At 41.6% G+C, this 12,932-nt stretch overlaps 1 protein-coding gene across 4 annotated transcripts in view; it reads right to left on the bottom strand.

Annotated features, from left to right (window-relative positions):
- MTUS2 (microtubule associated scaffold protein 2) overlaps positions 1-12,932 on the bottom strand; it is a 269,128-nt gene that overhangs the window by 64,635 nt on the left and 191,561 nt on the right. For all 4 annotated transcript variants that reach the window (XM_032099515.1, XM_032099513.1, XM_032099514.1 and 1 more), the window contains one exon: positions 1,871-2,032. In XM_032099515.1, the coding sequence (XP_031955406.1) occupies positions 1,871-2,032 (162 nt within the window). The remainder of the gene's footprint in view (positions 1-1,870; positions 2,033-12,932) is intronic.

Raw genomic sequence — 12,932 nt, 5'->3', positions numbered from 1 at the left:
GGAGTCAATTTTCATTAATTAAATTTTTAAAAATTCCCCTCATTCCAATTTATTTCACGAGCACTTTTAGTGAAATATCAGGAGTATAATCTCTCTTGAGCAGTTGTGTCTTTATTCTTTTTTTTAAGTGGAAGTTTACAGTTCAGGTGGTCTTCTCAAGTAAGATCTAATACATGAAAGCTTTTGTGTGATTTTTGATGGTTATTTTTGATTCATTAATATAGGTAGATATTTTCATTTGTGAATTAATTTACTACTCACATATAGATAAAATTATGTATGTCTCTGAAATACAATTGTAATTTTTTACATTACCTGATATTGCACTCTTTCAGAAATACTATTTATATTTAAATTACTGCCATCCTCTTTGTGAAACTCTTTCCTTCTTCCTTTCATAAAATGAGCTGTGTGCAATACCCATAGTGCCTGTGCTCCTCAGCTGCAACTGCAGAGTGCTCCAAGCACTTCAGTTTAGTAACTGCAGTGTCTTGCACAGGAGGTTGGTCAGATGCTAAATATATATGCAACATCAAGCCTATAGAAATTACTGTCCAAAGGATACCTAAACAGAAAAATTTACATCCTGTAGGTGTCTCTATCACATTGGGATCTACACCCAGAGTTCATTTGCTATTGCAAGAGAGGCAAGATTAGAATTGCTAAAAAACCCTTGTCTTCATCATTTCTTGATTTATTTCAACCTTTGCTCCTATCAGATACTTGCATTGTGAGGAACCATGACGCTGCTATAATAAAAAAAAAAAGAAAAAGAAGCAATGAATTGGCCACAGATACATGCTGCTAACTTGGCTCATAAAAAATTAAACCAGAGCATTGGACTAACATAGTTTCTTTTGTTTCTGTCTGTTGTGTATAATAACGACTTCCTAAACTTGTTAGCTGCCCCTGTGTCTGACTGTTTGCATAACACAGATAGGTAACCCTACTTCCATGTTTAGCTTCCTTCCAAAATAAACCAGCCAAGTTTATGACAATAAAATGACTCAGTAATTACTGCGTTATCCCTTCATCCTTATCTTGGCCCATGAACCTTTTATTGTATTTATCTCCCTCTGTTCAGTTGGTTTGGCGGGTATCTGGTGTCCAGCCAAGGTCAAACCACTGCAACAGGTTAATCTATCTTGAAAGCAGGTGACAAGAACTAGCCATTCATAAGGTGTTTGTCTCATATTTTGCACTGACTTTTCCTTCCCAGCTCCATTTGCAGTGTGTTATCAAACCCAATGGAACTTACATAGAAATGAAACACTGTTGAGTAAGAGCCAGCCTGGATAAAATTATTTATTTTGGAATCTAAACTGTTAGGTCTAATCTGAACTTGATGGAACTGGTCATTTAAGTGAATTGGACAGAAGGAGAGTTTAGGCAAGGAAACAAATTGAAAACAAGACTAGGCGTTTTTTTTGCTTTATTTGCTTGCCTCCTTCTGCCTCTCTGAGTGAAAAAAAAAGACTGCTCAAACCTAGAGGCCAATATTCTCATCACTGCAAGCCTACCTAGCAATGAATTATCTGCTCAGTGGAATGCTTTGGTCTCTAAAGCAATGCAATGTTTTTAAAAAGCTGCTTGGTGAGAACCAACAATATATACACTAAATCTCTGATATGTGTAGTTAGGGACAGCAAATGCCTTCAAATCCACACATAGCTCACAAAATGAGATTATAGCCGTGTTGTTGACTGTGTTTAAAAGAGACTCCAGTAAATGGAGTCCAAGTCAGCACACTGGCAATGGGCCCAGGGATGGCATGAAAATTAATTAAAAGCAAGCAGTAAAACAGCATCACAGCAAGATTTTTGCATTTCTTGGCTTAACACAGGTGGTGTTTTAAGTTTGGAGCACTTACCAGTGGGTGCTGTGGCAGTTTTTGGTGCTGGCAGCAAGCTCCTGCGTGAAGTCGCTGTGCTGCTCGATACCTGCGTCGTGCTCTTGCTGCTCCCCTTGGGAACATCTTTGGAAGGTGCAGACACCCTAGGGGTGGTCTGCTCTTCATTTCCGAAGCTGGAACCTGCAGGAGACCAGAATTACACTAATTATAAGTCCATAAAAAATGTATGTGAACTGTGGCATACAGACCAAACTTCTATCAGCAATTACGATCTACAAAGACACGTTCTCACTGCACCTTGGGCTAAGTTACATGGACTTTCTCCAAGACAAACCTTTAGGTAGAAATAAAGAGTTCCCAACAACTTACTTAAATGCCAAGTCTTGGCAGCTGTTAGAGTCTGATTCCAACAGGAACTTAAGACCTCCTCTTGGTCTAGCTCTGTAAAGGTATGTGGGTACAATGCTCATAAAGAAACAAAGGAATTCCTAAATATCTGGGTGGACAAGTTGTTTATGGTTTTGTAGCTGCTACAGGAGCCACACCACACATTCACCCTATCACTTGGAAGCTGCTGGTGTTTGAAATAAAGCGGAATACCAAGGCTCAGTGGTGCAAAGTTCCAAATTCTCTTGCTCAGGTGGGATTTCCCACAGAGTCCCTCATCACACTGAGACATTTGAATAATAAGATAAAAAACAAAGGAAAAATTCTGCCTTAACTCTCACATCCACTTCAATCATATTCTCATAACAAATATTAGGTTGCTAAGTTTTCCACCTTATATTGACCTCTTTTAAAACTTTTAATGGGTCTGGTTTCCTCCTGAACTTGCCATCTAGGGAATAATGACATCCTAGATTCCTTGTAGACATAAGGAAAACAGTATTTTCTTAACATTTGAGAAAGGCAAAGTTGGAGTATTGTTTTTACCTATCTGTCTACAAAGCCTAAGAGGAGCAAAAGATTACAGCACATCTGGACTTGGACATTTGCAAAAGAATGAACATTTTGTTTGAAGAAACAAGAGGAGATAGTGGCAAGAAATACAAAGGATGTCAGAAAAGGCCTATAATTTTTATTTCAATTGTTTTACAAAGATACAATATTATATTGGTTAGGTACTGCCTGCAGGAAAATGACAGCATTATCTGAATAATTGGCATGTCCAAGTCTCCAGTATTTTTAAGACACAGGCTTCTTGAAAGTGTGCAACTAAAGGAGAGATTTCATTTTTGCCTTTTTACTGAAAATCTACTAGAAAAAAAAAAAAGCAGGTTGGAAAAGAAAATCCTCTTTTCTGATACAGGAAGAATACACCTTTTGGCTCTGAGAAAACAGCTTTAAGTTTTTCTGTGCCTTTGAAGCTGCTTGCACATAAGTCTTAATTTGAAGTGTGTATCTGCAGTATAAATGGACTTCTACAAACATATTTGACCTTTCTCAAGCCACATTAAAAATTCAGACAAAACAGTGTAGTGTTCCTCTATGCAGGAACAGAAAGACCTGAAGCATTGGTCACCTTTACACAGCTGTGCACATAACAACCCCTCAGCACATCAGGTCAGTGTTGAATAGCCAAAATACATGGATTTTTCACCTGTGTAACAAACATTTATGTGCTGAATTATCTGCTGACAAACACTGCTGACTTCTGTAAAGTCACAACCGCAGACAACCTGGCCCAGCCTAGCCCCGTCTCCTCTGCAGCTGTGCACGAGGACATCTCTTCTGGCAGGTGCCAGGGAATGCTGCAGCATGTGTGTCCACCTCAGGCTGTCTGCATCACACTCCTGAAGCTATTCCTGAAGTGGTCTGATATATATGCTTACACAGGCAGTTTGGGTAGCACCACTTGTAGAAAGTTTTTTCTCTTTCTTCAGCTATTTTTTTTTGTACGTTTCAGTTGCAGAAGCACTAACCTTGAAGATTAAAGTATTATTATTTGCAGAGAAATGCTGTTCAGGTGTTCTTTAATGGAAACACGTTATTCTCAGTTGCAAAATGTATTATACGAGAACATTTCGCCTCTCAAATCTGACCAAATGGAAGCAATTCCCGCATTGAAGTACAAGCCCAGGGGAGTTACATAACCTCTTATTAAAAAACAAATTAAAAAGTTTTCCTAGGTATTGAAGATGAAGTGCTGCCAGCTACAAACAGTTTTTCTGTCTAAAACACAGCATAAGAGATCTCCTAATTCCTTAAATGAGTGGGTGAGAAAGCTGACAAACATGGCCTCATAGGATCCCTGGATCAGAAATGCCAGAGCCTGGAGAGAACCGGCCACACACCTTGTGCTGTGGCTGGACAAGCCCTTCCAGTGAAAAACACAAGGAAAAAAAGCAATACAGCTTTTGATCTTTTATTAAGAAATGGACTCAGGGAACTGAGCTGCATCACTGAGCTGGGTGTCTTGAGGCCCCAGGGCCAGCCTGCACCAGGGGGACCAGGGCTGCTCTGTATCAGGCACAGATGCTTCCCGAAATGGACCCACCACAGGGCACAGCCTGTCCTGTCAGCCAAGAGGGAATGTATTTAAGAAAGGGTAAAACAGTGCCCTGTAGTGAGCAGTGAGGGAAAAACTGTGAGGCTGAGAGGGAGCAGGTGTTCCCTAAGGACCCTGGAGAAGACCTTGGGGAAGCAGGTATTTCCCTGCAGCTTGTGGAGAGGACAGTGGCGGAGCAGATATTCACACTGCAGCCCATGGAGAACTCCACACTGACACAGGTGGACATGGCCCAAAGGAAGCTGCATCCATGGAGAGCCCTCACAGAAACAGGGCTCTGGAAGAAGCTGTGGTCCCTGGACATGAGAACCGTGCTGGAGCAGGTTTGTCCTGAGGGACAGCAGCCCTGGGTAAAGACCCATGCAGGAGCAGGAAGAAGTGTGAGATGGAAGAAATGACAGAGAGGAACTGTAATGAACTGACTGATACCCCCATTCTCCTCCCACTGCGCTGCTCAATGGGGATATGGGATGGAGGAGGCAGAGGACTTGGGAAGGGAGAAGTGAAGTTGAGACTGGAAAAAGGGGGTGTAGGAAAGCTGTTTTAGTTTTTTGTTTTGTCTTTGTTTCACACCTTTCAACTCTACTTTAATTGTTAATATACTAAAATTTTTTCCAAGTCAAGTTTGTTTTGCCTGTGACAGCAGCTAGTAAGTGATCTCCATGTCTTTATCTCTACCTGTGGTCTTATTCACCTTATTTTCTTTCTTGTCCTGTAGAGGAGGTGAGATAGTGAGACAGCAGCAGGGTGGGTGCCTGGCAGCCAGCCAAGGTCAACTCACCAAAGCAATATCAATACACCCAGGATTTGAGATAAGGTCAATGTTTAACTTAAGAGACATTATGTCCCACTTTGCTCTTCACTCATAGATGGAGATCTGAAAGAGACAGTGGGATACAGCAACACATGCGTGTATAACATGCCCCAAAAAGCAAATGTTTGCTGCTTCCACGGATATCACTAGGGCAGCATCTAGTTCCCCAGGTGCAGAGGTAGGCGAGTTTCACCTTGCTACACATAGTGCTGGATTCCAGAGTTCAGATAGCATTTAAAGAAGAAATTAATTAAAGATTAAGAGAATGCATATTCCTCATGACCTAGGAGGAAAATAAAGGTTTTAATTTACTGCAAGGAATCAACTTATAGGAGAATCAGAAAGATTATTCATCAGATGGTACCTGTTGGTCCATCATGAAATAATGCCTCCCACTATTATCTGCAGCAGGTGAATCAGTAGCATGGGTCCTTCCATGATACCACCTCTTATTTTTCAGTAAAAGCCTGTACAGAAACACCAGATGTGCAGTGGGTGAACAGTTTCCAGGTGACCACATCCTTTGTTGTATTGCACCTCTTCCCTCCTACTCCTCTACTTTGGCATTCTAAACCAGGGGAGACTCTGCTTGCCTTTGAAGCACCTGGTGAGTCGTTCGGGGGCTGCCACATAAAAGGCCCTGTATTTTTGCAGACTCTGTGCTCTGTGAGGAGCAGCACTGCAGTAGAGTGTTTAACAGGCTATTAATGATCTGCTGGGGCTAAAGGCCTTCATCCTCACTTTTATCACCTCCTCACTGTGAGCCCCAAGGAATCCTACTCTTCTGTTTCTGAAAAAAAAAACTATACAGAAAAGAAGAATATTCCTTTGAAGACTTGCAGTTACTTTGGAGAGTCCCAGCTGCAGCTACTCTTCCCCTACACTTGTTTGCCAGTAGACATGGAGAAATTAGGGCTGGGAACATACTTTGAACATGTATGTTCAAAGAAAACCATGACCAAAATCCCACAGGCTCCTAGATGTCGTTGAACCACTCTCCCTCCATATCTGTCACCGTTCTTTTCACCATCTGGCCCTGCCCTGCAGCAGCTCATTTCAGGGGCTCCTCACCCTCAGAAAACAAAGACTCTCTTGTATGTGTCACTAGGAGCTAGTGCCTCCTATAGGTGTTCTTTTTCTGAAATTATTTACAAATATTTATAAAAAAGGATGGAAATATCATATGATAATATAGATAACTGTAAAACTAGCAGGAACATGTATGGGGAGAATTCTGCATTTGATGAGATATAAATTAGGCCATGTTCTGTGGCAGGTCTTGATCTGAGAGGAGACAACGATAGGAAGGGCTGTGTTCTGGAGCCCCACAGCTACAGATTTCCCTGTCTGCAGCCAAGGGCAATAAAGTCTCCTTTTGTTGGAGAATTTGCATCCTCTCTAGAAAAGCAGCTTGTTTGACAATGCCTACGGGTCTGTGTCTTGCTGACAAACAAACTGCAGAGGAGTGTTACAGCATGAGTGCAGCTGCGTCTGCAGTTCCCTGTCCCGTGGGCTGCTATGTGCAGCCTGTGACACAGAGTGAGTTTCCAGCTCTTCACAGCAGGTCAAGCATTCCGTGTGCTGGCAGGAGGCTTGGAGCTGATAGCTCCTGCCACAGCTGTAATCACACTCAAGACACTGGGAACATGCTGGCATCGTGCATGTTCACTGAAGGACAAACATTTACCCAGGGTTATAGGAAGGCCCTTCCAGCATAGAGATCCTTGGACACTACTTGATGCCAAGTTAACGACAATGAAGTTACATCTAGTTGTTGCATCAGTGATGCCACTTAGGAATTCTAAATCACTTCCCAGTCACAGAACTGAAGAAGCTTTAAAAAAGGAGTTGAGCCACTTTCCAAATTCACACAGCAAGGAAACAGCACAGACAGAGAAGTGAGCAGGAAAACCTGATGATGAATGAGGTTGCAAAGACTTTTTTTCACCTGCAAAACACTGGGATGTATTATTCCTCTGGGTTTTACTAGGCTGCACTTTTGTGCCCCAGTTTTCAAGCACAAGTACAAGCACAAAGTGAAATTTAAAATCACTGCCCTGGGGAATGATCTGATAAGAAAAATACCTTAAACTACTGGAAATAATCAAGTGATTTTTAAAACTAAAACCTGCAAGACACACTTTTCACTAACTTGGAACTTTTGCCCATCCTTCAATTAATGCCCATTCTTTATTCCTGATTGTTACTTGTAAAGTGGTAAACATTGTAGAATGATTACCAGACATGCAACCTGTCAGCCAAGATTTTTATTTCACTACTTTAAGGGGAGCTGTTTTGAAGTCCAACATGGTATATTTCAATATGAGGTTTCACAGTGTAATTTTCAAGTGACACAACTGAACATACAGCTCCGTAGCTCAAGCTGAAACACAGCTATTGACCAAGAGGTACAGTGTGATCACTGGCCCCAAGGGCTAACCATGTTATTAAGATGTTATGATAGTACATAAGATTACTAGCTGACTAATTGGGTTTTTTTGTCTTTCAGACAGCTAGTGCCTGGTATTTCCTAACAGGCCAAATATGCAAGAGATCAGAGACCAGCTCATGACAGGTTTCTTTTCCATCCAGAACAAGAAGATGCTTAAGAACTAATGTCCACACAATGCTTAAGCCTAACTTAGCTCAAAGTCATTTTTCCCCGTTGCATTTTTCTTTGGCTCAGACAAAGATGTTTGAGCAATAATTCTCTGTAAAATACTTATTTTAGAGGAGGTTCATGCCTGACCACATGCCTTTATAAAAGCTGATTTTTCAGAAGTCTTTACATTCAAAAATGAAACCTGAATTTTGAGTTCAGATTAATAACTCAGGTTGATAATTTCCACCAAAATAAGGAGCCAAATCTGCAGTGCCTGTCAGCACAGCTTTAGATAGCTTTGGGTCTCTGCACTGCCAGAGGCACTACCTCTGAGGCAGCCCCCTCACTGCTAGGGAGGGAGTTTGGTGCCATCATTGATGATTAAAGATAGCTGTGATCAGCCATGGCTTTTGTACACTAACACATCACTAAGGGATTGCTGCACATCCATCCTTCTCCAGGTGCCCTCCAGTCCTAAGGCCAAGCACCTTTCTCCTGTGTCACCTGTTGTCAGATGGTTTTGGGCCCCTGGATCTGGCTGTGCAGAAAGCTGTTGGGCATCTGAAGGGTGGGAACCCTGCAAGGTTGACTACCACCAGAAGAGCTGCAAAAGCAGCTCTGTGCAGATGCACTGGCAGGCTCTACCTTTGCCTCCAGCTGCCCTGACTGCTTCTGCAGTCAGAGGCTGTATTCTGCACTTGCAGCTGATCCAGGCAAGCAAAAGACAGAGGTGATGTTTCTGGCAGGGCAGAGGGAAGCATCACCTCTTCAGGGCAGCACTGGCAGCTCTACTTCCAGCAGGATGCCCTTGCACACATGGCCTTTGTTTGAGGCTTGGTCCATCAGACTGTATTTACACTGCTAAACAAAAGCTGGCCAGGTGTTGTAGGCTGGCTTATACTGATACCACTCAGGCTGATCATAGCAGCTTTTCCTGAGAGGGTTAGAGCAGACAAAACCACAGTCACAGTGTGAAGAACAGGGTGAGGGATCAGGAGACTGGGCTTAGCCTGGCTTCCAGGCTTTCCCTTGCTTACCAGCACAGCTGGACTTGCAGCCAGGAAGCATCCACTGAGCTGGGCCATGTATGCTCCATGCCACTGCAGGCACTCATTCAGCTTAGCTTCACGTACATCAAAGTGGGTTTAAGAAAAGTGGAGATGTTTTGCCTCTGCCAAGTGGAATTGAAGCTCCTTCCTTTACACGACTTACTGTTTTTGATGACACCGAGTTTTTGAAATCTAGATTAATTTTTGTGGCACAAACCCATCTTCAGTGTCCTTCATACATAATAGATAGCAGAAACACAGCCTTCTGCTGATACACCTCCTTGTATCAATGCTAACTAATTCATTTCACATCACCAAATAAAATACATATTTTAGGATCTGGCTATATGCATTTCTTACTTGAGTGGAGCTATGTGCTGTTCCCTCCTGAAGTGTTACAAGCCTCACTGGGCAAGGTGAAAACTTCACCACAAAGTAAAATTTCTCAGTGTGTTACTGGGAGTTGCAGACAACTTGCTGACTGTGCCAGACCTTGGAATCACATAACCCATTTTATTTGATTTCCTGTGAAATGCTACATCTCTATCAGGAAAGACGAGCATTTTATTATGTAATAAAGTTGCACCGTATGTTGGCGGTAGCTTTGCCTTCCACTGGCAGGTTGTACAGCTGCTTGGCTGGCTGAGACCTTTTGCATAGCTGGCTAATTAAAAACTCCTAGGACATGGAATGAAGACACCATAGTATTTTGCTGATCAGTTGTAATGTTTGTCAGAAAGGATAATACAAGGTTTTTGGAATCCTTCCAAAGATACCTGGGCTGCACAGGCATTTTAAAATGGATTTCAGACATCACTGTGTATCTACCTTCTGAAAGGAGAATCTCCTGGCACTACCTGCGACTGAGTCATCAAAGGTCATTCATGACCAAATCTTCCCTGCAAACCTTCCTCATTCAGCAAGGATCACGGTGACAAGAAACATCCCACATCATGAGTCCTCCACTGAAGTGTCTCTTGCGGTACTCGGAGGAGCTGAAGCAGTATAATTATATACTGGGGAAATGTTTGCTTCTCTAACTGAGAATAGAGAAACATACCTACTGTAAGCTTCTCCTAGACATATGGATTAAGATTCCTAACAGATCAGATCTGCGTAACCTGATCTTAACTCTGTAATTACTGAAGCCTATCAATTAATTGTAGCAAGGGCTGGTTTTTAAAACCTGAGATACACTTGAAAGCAAGCATGTACTCATGGTGTTTTGAGAGATTAACAGCTCTTCTTGCTGACACAAGTTAAGAACATATTACATATCAGTTAAACATTTAAATTCCTCTAAGATTCATTTTGGGAGAGTAAATAAGTAGCTATATCCAAGCACCAGGTTTTCTGGGATCCTGCATTCAGTAAATTTACTGAAATTAATTGTTATGGAAGGCTGAATTTGTAAGAAAAACGGTATTTGATCCCAGTGAGGGCAACTGAGGCATTGTCTTCAGTGCAACAAAAGTTTGACCTAGGCTGAATGTTGTAGGCAAAATGCTACTCTCTATACCAAGCAAAAAGCAGGTGAAATGAAACAGGAGCACAGATTTACTTCAGGTATTGTCTGGCACAGTCATGCTCTGTCTTACAGAGGAATTGGATTAATACAGGTTCAAGGGCCACTTCTCCCCCTTGTTGCCCAGCAGGGTAGTCCTCCACACTACAACAATTCCCAGGTGCTGTAGAGCTCTCAAAGTAACAGTGAGCATTGACGGCATTTTTGCCAAAGACACGTATATTATCCAATGCCCTCAGCTGCCAGAATGACCCCTGGGATCACCAGAGGCTGGCCAAAAGTTAAAATAACCAGAAAGAAGATACAGATAACATCCATTTTCTATTACCACTAAAGCACTAATGGCATGTATCAGCCTACTTAGGGGGAATTTTCCTGCACAGGAAGATTTTGATGTTCCTGGGTAGTCCTTCAGTCTCAGCACCCACACTTCTAGAAGTATCGGTTTTGTAGCATGACTCGTGCTCATGACCATCTGCTTTCAAGGCACTGAGCCTGCTTCTGAACTGGCATACCAATTCCAACAGGGCACAGGCACCCATGGAAGACAGGATTAGAAGCGACATCTGCTCTGCAAGAGGTTCCTCCTGATGGCAAGAAGTGCCAAATTAGAGCCACATGCCTTATTATGAGGAATGACATCTGTTGGCCCTCACAGCATTTTATCATCAATAAATGCCTCTTCCCTGGAATTGCTGCTTTTAATTTGCTTGAACACTGGCTTGGAGTATTTCGACACCTAAAAGTATATGTAATCCTTGGGAAAAGCGTTAATGACCTTCCAATAGTGATAATGAATTTCCACCAGCTTTAGCAATCCATGCTTGTTGCCACAGCTCAGCAGACTAGGAGAGGTTGAGCAGTGCCCTAACAATTGTCAGTGCTCAAGGCCTGGTAGTGTTCTGTCCTGCTCCTTCCCTGCCACAAACCGTAGCACACAATGATGTGTGTTTGTGTGCTACGGTTTACATGGAATTGTGCTAGATCAAAGAGCTTGTAAATGTGTCTGACTCCTTACGTGGCAAAATGATGACTTTAGAGCACGTGACATAGGCTAAGGAGGGGAGATGTCATACTGAAACCTCAAGGATGGAAGAGCCTTAGAGAGTCCCCAGTTAGTCACTAATTAATTGCATTTTATGAGCTCAGGCACAGATCCTCAAAGCTGCTTAGGAACTTAACTCCTATTTCATTTCACATTCAAATTTAACTCACTGTGCTTATTCTTAATCACTATCTCAGCCCTGAAGGAGTTCCAAACCCACAGATGTCTCCATTTCAGACTATGAAGGATGCAAGCAGCTAAGCAGAACCTCCCATGAGTGCTGAACAGTGCTTTGGTTGGAGGAGAAAGGTGGTGACAGGCACCAAAGCTGTGCTTTGTAAACTGGCAGGAAGTTTTCTAAGCTGTTCAGAGCAGCCATTTGCTGTGCTCACATCATGTTCATCCTCTTGGACAACATGCTGTTCAAGAAAAAACAGGAGAACCTTCTTTTCCCAGTTAATTTTCACAATCTTCCATCTAAGTAATGCACAACATGTACAGTGCTGCTCTGGGCTGACTCCTGTCTAGATCTGTGTTTTGTGACTATTTTGAATGTCATACAGAAAAAAAAGAAATCTATAGCAAAATAAAAACCAGGAATTTTTTTTTTTTTTTTGTGTAGTCCAGGGTTTCAATAGTCAGGAAACATTTTTCAGTGGAAAGCTTTATTTTTAACACATGCACTGGCTACACTGTGTATTTTAAGACTCCAAAATAAGTTGGACTTGTAGAAGTCTGCTCATTAAATGTTTTCCTCACAAAACATCTTAACCTGTTCAATCAAACTAAGGTGTTTTTTTAATTAATATTGTCAGTTATGATGCAATTCAAAATCACCAGAAGAGAGAAACACAAGCAAAACAGGCTTCTATTATAAATGACATCTTCCATGGAGAGTAAGCATGAATTTTTAATGATGTGACTGTTAAGATTTTTTCTTATCTCATGTTTACTAAAACCAATGCCTTTAGTAGATGATTTTGGGGAAAATGCAATTATTTTACAATAAGCTAATCTTACAACTAGCAATACTAAATGCTGTGACCTAGTGATCCAGCTAAATAAGTTTTGCAAAGTGTTTTAGCTATGATTATATTTCTATAAAGTAATCTAAACCAGTTGACCCATAATATTCTGCAGAGAACAGATATTTAATTGCATTTATCTCAAGAAATGAAAGCTCTTAAAAGTACATAAAATCAAAATTTCGTTGAAACCCACAAAGTTTAAATAGAGGAGGTAGTTTCTTAAAAAATGTCAGTGCCTTTATAGAACAAGTCATTTAACTTTTCTACTTGATAAAGTATCAGAACTTTTGTTCATTTGATCCTTTTACAGGTTTTTTTCCCCTTCATACTTGAATGCATCTGACTGGCAGTAGCAGAATCAGAGTGGCTTCTCTGCATTACAATAAATACTGCTGATAAATAAAATGTGAGACCATTTCACTGGAGCACACAAAAGCGATTTTCACAGGGTTATAATGGCACAGCCAGAGCACCTACCAGAGCAGTGCGGAATACCCCCCAAGTCTTT

The sequence above is a fragment of the Corvus moneduloides genome, chromosome 2, assembly GCF_009650955.1.
Source record: "Corvus moneduloides isolate bCorMon1 chromosome 2, bCorMon1.pri, whole genome shotgun sequence".
Lineage (NCBI taxonomy): Eukaryota > Metazoa > Chordata > Aves > Passeriformes > Corvidae > Corvus > Corvus moneduloides.
Note: the sequence above shows the minus strand (reverse complement) of the source record. Positions and strands in the feature narration are given on the sequence as shown.